The 6,342-nt window shown below is 45.0% G+C and overlaps 1 protein-coding gene and 1 non-coding gene across 3 annotated transcripts; both read left to right on the top strand.

Annotated features, from left to right (window-relative positions):
• The first annotated feature begins 1,071 nt into the window (after positions 1-1,071).
• RPL32 (ribosomal protein L32) lies at positions 1,072-5,875 on the top strand. 2 transcript variants are annotated; one of them, XM_030307447.1, is made up of 4 exons: positions 1,072-1,153; positions 2,633-2,733; positions 3,330-3,511; positions 5,696-5,875. In XM_030307447.1, the coding sequence occupies exons 2-4, from the start codon at positions 2,638-2,640 to the stop codon at positions 5,823-5,825; spliced, it is 408 nt and encodes a 135-aa protein (XP_030163307.1). In that variant the 5' UTR covers positions 1,072-1,153; positions 2,633-2,637; the 3' UTR covers positions 5,826-5,875. The 2 variants fall into 2 exon arrangements, with proteins under 2 accessions (XP_030163307.1, XP_030163309.1); XM_030307449.1 differs by lacking the exon at positions 1,072-1,153 and adding an exon at positions 2,424-2,455.
• Positions 2,428-2,567, top strand: LOC115509515. The gene has a single exon (XR_003967402.1). It is a non-coding gene; the product is annotated as a small nucleolar RNA SNORA7 (small nucleolar RNA).
• Positions 5,876-6,342: the final 467 nt, after the last annotated feature.

Below are 6,342 nucleotides of genomic sequence, written 5' to 3'. Positions count from 1 at the left end.
AGGCTTCTGCTTGATTAACCCACCTGACCCCATCAAGACCTTCTCCCTTCACAACACACATAATGTGGGCTGCTGTTACCACAATGCTTTCATTCTCTGCATCCCATCTGACTTCCCAGAGCCTGCTGGCTAAGCAGGATTCATGAGGTGTGGTGTAGTCACAGGCACAATAGGGTTCCAGTCTCAACCTTATCACTTGTGAGCTGTGCGACCTTAGACAAGACATTTCACATTTCGCTCCTCTGGGTCTCTTCAAACTCCTACCCTTCACAGTCAAAATCTCAGGAAGGAGTTGTCAACACTCTTCCCTTCTCACTTTTCATCCTGTCAACAACACAATCCAGTGTAGCTTCTGTCCCCATCTGGCCCCTGGAACTACTAACAAGATCAACGATGACATCTGTATTGTGTTCAAATTGTGGAATCAATGCACAATTTTTTCGTCCTGAAATTTGATTTTTTTTTTTTTTACAATAATCTTAAATACAAAATCTAAGCAAAACAAAACCATCAACAACTATTTAAAACTAGGCAGGTTAGCTGAATGATTAGAAGTGTGGATTTTGGAGTCAAATCCCCAAACGTCGCTTTCTACATAGGCAAAATGGGGAAAAAATAGAACTACCTTGCAGAATCGTGGGAAGGATCGTGAAACCCATGGAATGATAGCTGTTAGGGTATCGTTCCTATCTTACTGTATAAATTCACGTGAGGAAGTATTAGGAAGACTCTGTTTTGCTCCCTCCTGGCCACCAAGAGGCGCACTTAATAACAGAAGAAACGCGGGCGGAAATAATCTAAAAACTGGATTGTTCTCCGGAAGAACGGCTTCAATTTCTGGCGGAAGTGGATGCCCCCCCACCAGGTCTTAAAAGCTCAGAAAGAATTCCAAATATTCTACGTAGTCCTACGGCAGGTATGAAAAATTCCCAGCAGTACTTCTAGATATTAATATATATTAAAACACATGTATTCCTCGACTTTTTTTTCAGTATTTCTCTGAAATGTCTTTCTTTCCTTTGAAGGACCAAGCGCAGGAAGTGCTCTTTTTTCCCTGACAGGACCCAGAAGTTAAGTCCCATCAGCCTTCGCGCGCGACTTTCCACTCTCTTCCTCGGCGCTGCCTGCGGAGGTGGCAGCCATCTGTAACTCGGTGAGTTTTAATCGTTGGCCATCCGCATCTCTGCGGTCTTCATCTGGTATTGTCGCTTCGTGGTGAGGAGGCCTGCCCTTCCGAGCATTCGTCTTGGTGGGCTTTGTCCTTGTCGGTTGGCTGGAGCACGTACAGGAACAGAACGAAGCGGCCCAGCCGGTGATGGAGGTTTGCTTCCCAGGGCCTCTTGGCCGCCCTACGGAGGTCGCCTGGTGTCTCTCAGCGTTGCTGACAGCTTGTTTGAGGCCTGGGAGTGAAGGTCCCCGTTTCGGGTCTAGGCAGCGCGGGCTTGTAGGGACTGTGAAGCCACCAGAAGTTTCCAGTCCGAGGGCAGGAGTATTCCAGTTTTGGTCAGCGTTGTGTTTCCGCGTGTGTTTTGTTCACGCCGACCGACGCTCCCTCCTCTGCGGTTCTGGTCTTGGGGATGCTGCTGCGGCCAGACCGCTAAAACAAAACAATCGATTGCTGCTAGTCGATCGGTTCAGTTAACGAAGGATCTCTGAGAATATAAAACTGCGTCCTTGTCTGCGAGGAAATAATGTTTCGGGCGGAGGTGCGTTCCTTTATCGAACACAAAGTTCACGGAGTACCGTGTGCTGAACAAAGGAATAGAAGCAGCGAAGAGAACAAAAAGGGTATTGCATTAGGGAAAAAAAAAACTAGGGTAATCGGGAAGGCCGGTCCTCGGATGATCTTCAGGTAGAACAGGAAGTTCCAAGGTCTAGAAGCATCAGTACATTATGGTTTTATAGGTCTGTTGTGAGAGAATTGTAGAGCAGCAGCACTCTAGGGGAAATAACAGGTTTCTCTACTTAAGTCACTGCAAGCATTCAACGTGCAGTATCCTTTCCATTTTACAGGTGAGAAAACAACTAAGGCTCAGGTTCTTGTGGATTGTCCAAGTTCTGCCTAACGAAAAGGAAATTGGACTGTCTGGGGTTTGGGGCGCCAGGTGTGGGATTTGCTCCCCTGTGCAAGCTGAGAACTTTTGGGGGTCCATTTGTTTTAATTTTTTTTTTAATGTTTTGATTTATTTTTGAGACTGAGCATGAGCAGGGGAGGGGCAGAGAGGGAGGGAGACACAGAATCTGAAGCAGGCTCCAGGCTCCGAGCTGTCAGCACAAGAACCCGACGTGTGGCTCGAACTCGCGGAGTGTGAGATCATGACCTGAGCTGAAGTCGGATGCTCCACCGACTGAGCCGCCCGGGCGCCCCCATTTGTTTTAGATTAGCTGTTAGCGTGCTTTTTTTCTTCAGTGGATGAAGTGACTGCTGACCTCCCAGGATCGCGTCTGGAGAGTGGTTCGTATTCTGCCAGCTTCGGAAACGGGAGGGAAAGCAAGCCTGGCAGAGGTACCCATTCCATTCCCAGTTTGCTCAGTAGCTGGAGATTGGAAGACACTCTGCAACAATGTTCAAGGCCTGAGCAGGAAAGCTTCCTTCTAGGACTCTGTCACCATCTCTGCTTCTTTCTTGAAGGCATCATGGCTGCCCTCAGACCTCTGGTGAAGCCCAAGATCGTTAAAAAGAGGACCAAGAAGTTCATCCGGCACCAGTCAGACCGATATGTCAAAATTAAGGTATATGTGGTCCTGGGATGGAAGTGTTTGTTGGGGTGGAGAAAGGAGCCCCTAAATGGGCTGTTGGATTTATGGTATCACCTGGTCAGAAGATCACATTTGGCAGATGAACCAGTCCAGTTAGTGGAAGAGCTCTCTAGAAACTTAGGTCTGAGTACACCTTATTGGCATTCAGTCACTTGATTATAGTATGAATTGGACGTTTGGCTGTTTTGACGTGTCTAGAGGCTTGTATCATTTTAGGTGGCCTTAAGAGGTTATGAGAAGTAGATTACCTGTATTTTATGATGAGAAAACTTGTATCTTGAGTGCAGTGCTAGAACCCATGCTCTTCACTCTTTACCTTACTGTATACACAATCCCCTCACATTCTATCAGTCTGTAGTTTGTTTTTCCTTTATTTAGGAGTGTGGATGTGAGTCTATATTCCTGGTGCTCAAAGGCAGGAGCCCCTATTTTTCTCCACCACATAAAGGTGAACTGTAACCCAACGACAGCTACTGTTGGGGCATGTTTCCTTTTCATTGGGTCCCCCTTTTTTCCTCTAAAAGGAAGAGGTGTTGGCAAAGGCACTAACCCTCCTGTGTTTATTTCAGCGCAACTGGCGGAAACCCAGAGGCATTGACAATAGGGTGCGCAGAAGATTCAAGGGCCAGATTTTGATGCCCAACATTGGTTACGGGAGCAACAAGAAAACAAAGCACATGCTGCCCAGTGGCTTCCGGAAGTTCCTAGTCCACAACGTCAAGGAGCTTGAGGTGCTGCTGATGTGCAACAAGTGAGTTGGGCCCCACTTCTGGGTTCAGGTGTCAGAAGTCTGCATCTGTGAGCAATTTTGGTAGGGACTTTATAGAATGCATTTGGAGGAGTTGTATATTCTCTAGGGAGCTTAAAGAATGCTTGTTGGGGGCTTAGAAAGGTTTCCTTTGCTGGAGCAGGGTGAGGGAACTTCCCCTGGTAAGTATAGAGACCTGAGACCTGGAAAGACAGGACTTTGCCTGACAGTAAAAACGCTGGAGGATCCTTTTGGCAGTTCTTTGCAGAATGGTGGCTTTATTTATGTGGAGGTATGGGGGATATAGTGTAGCCTCAGACCTAAGGGACACTTTATGCTGTGGCCACAGGTATCTCTCTTCCAAAACCTGCAGGAATAGACGAGTTGCTGTCTGATTAAGAGCTCTGTGATCTGAGGTAGAGAAAAGGAGGAAGGCTTTGCAATCAGGATGGCTTACACAAAGTTGTAGAGATGCTAGAGTGCACGGAGGATTCACAGCATTCCTTTCAAGGGTTTTAAGAAAGACACTTTATGAGCTCTGTGAGAGACTTGGTTTGCTTAGGCCAAAAGGGGGACAGTGGGATGAGAAAACATTTAATGTGGGAAGTTATTTAGATGCTTTGAATTTCGGTTGGAGGGAATGGTGTTCTTATATTCCTATTAAAGATACTTGGGCAGCAAACATGAGTTGCAGATGCTGCTGGATGCCAAAAAGGTACTCTTTTTAAATAGCTTGACAGTTTGTGTAAAGAGCTATAGAAATTTTTGGAATTTGTGACCTTTACATCACAAGTTGCATTTCTGGATATTTGTCCTTAAATAAACTGAAAAGCAGAAAATCTTTGTAAGGCTGATCATTGCAGCAGTAACTGAAGGATTGAAAGTGTAATTTGTGAATGGTGGGAGTACAAGCACTGGGTGGAATGTTACATATACACTCAAAATGGTGATCATGTGTGGAAAATGCCTAGGCAGAGGGGAAGGTATTTAAGATGATTGATATGTTAAATATACATATGGACGAGGACCTGAGGAGTTACCGAGGGGGGAAGAAAAGATTTAAGTGTTAAGAACAAAGATGGAAACATTTCAAAATATAGCTACTTTGAGCTTGAGTAAACCTCCTTTATAGAAAATGAAAAAATTCTTTTAGTTTGCTTGTCTGTTAAGCTATTTTGCTGGAGTTCTTAAAGAGAACTCTGTATGCCCCATTGCCTTAGTCACTTCTTACAGTCTTCCTTTGCTGAAATTTCTCCTAGAGTCTTTTTTTTTCAAGATTTTCATTTTCTTTTCTAATGTTTATTTTTGAGAGCATGAGCAGGAGAGGGACAGAGAGAGGGAGACACAGAACCCGAAGTAGGCTCCAGCTGACTGGGGTTCAAACTCACAAACAATGAGATTATACCCTGAGCCAAAATCAATAGACGCTTAACTGATTGAGCCACCTAGCTGCTCCTTAAGATTTCATTTTTAAGCAATCTCTACACCCAACATGGGGCTCAAACTCGCCTCCCCAAGATCAAGAGTCAGATGACCCACCTAATAAGCCAGCCAGGTGCCCCTACAGTATCTTAATTAGCTGTTGCTGGCGTCATAAAATGCTTCAGGCCAGTTTGTTACCAAACCAGGGTATGGTGCAGCTGTGAGGAATGAGTAAGTTGGAACAGTATCTGTTAGGCGGGTTAAAGTATAGCTATTTGCTGGGCAACTTCAGGCAATGGTACTTCTCAATTTGAATTTTGTCAGCAGCAAACAAGTAAATTAATGTCTGAGCCAGGAAGCTCCTGGTTTAATCAGACTGTTGGATTCTGCTCTTGGTTACTTTGCAGAGAGTTTTAAAACTTCATGGGACTAGAAGGATAGAGGAGGACCTTTGAACTTGGAGTCTGGGTCTGAGCCATGATAGCCCTGTCTGTTTCTACATATCTGACTTGGGAATTCATTTCCACCTTTAAGAGCCATGGTTTGTCTGTTAGATGGAGGCAATACATGAATCATAAGGCTGCTGTAAGGATTAAGTGAGAGGGAACAATGAGAGTGCTTTTGTCACTGCCTGGGAATACTTTAAGAGCCTTACTGCTGGTACCATAGATTTTAGGAGAGTTGGGATTCGGGGCTGTGCAGGTCTTGTTCATCAGCCATTTACCAGCACCTCCTTACTCTACTCACTAACCAATTCTCTTCCAGATCTTACTGTGCAGAGATTGCTCACAATGTCTCCTCCAAGAACCGTAAAGCCATTGTGGAAAGAGCAGCCCAGCTGGCCATCAGAGTCACGAATCCCAATGCCAGACTGCGCAGCGAAGAAAATGAATAGACAGTTTATGTGCACATCATATTTGTGTTAATAAAACCATAAAACTACCATCTGGCATTTCCCTCTTTGGTTTTACTCTTCAATTTCCTACTCAGACAAGTTGTCACAGGTGTTTTTTTACTGCTGGTTAATACTCTGGAATCTTCCATTTGGAAGAGGTTTATAAAGGATATTTTATTCTTCATAGGGCACAGGCCTCTGGTGCCCAGATCAGCCTTGTCCACTCCATTTGGGGGTAGGGGAGACTTGGCCTTCGGACCAAGGTGGGTTCGTCCCTTAACTGGAGGACCTTGTAGCTCAGAGCAAGTAGTCTTTCTTAGGTTTGCTATGTACAGTTGGATGACATTTACTCTATGTGGTTCTCATGATTGAGAAACTGCATGAAAGAATCCAGGTGAATCCCTTACTCCCTTACTTATTTGGTGCTGAAATAGCATCCTGTGGCTTCTGTCCTAAACCATGACAGGATGACAAAAATCCCTCTACTATATGATCAGCCTTGGATGTCTGAAGATAT

Source organism: Lynx canadensis, chromosome A2 (genome assembly GCF_007474595.2).
Source record: "Lynx canadensis isolate LIC74 chromosome A2, mLynCan4.pri.v2, whole genome shotgun sequence".
Classification (NCBI taxonomy): domain Eukaryota; kingdom Metazoa; phylum Chordata; class Mammalia; order Carnivora; family Felidae; genus Lynx; species Lynx canadensis.
The sequence above is the reverse complement of the archived record's forward strand: the minus strand, read 5'-3'. Positions and strand labels throughout refer to the sequence as shown.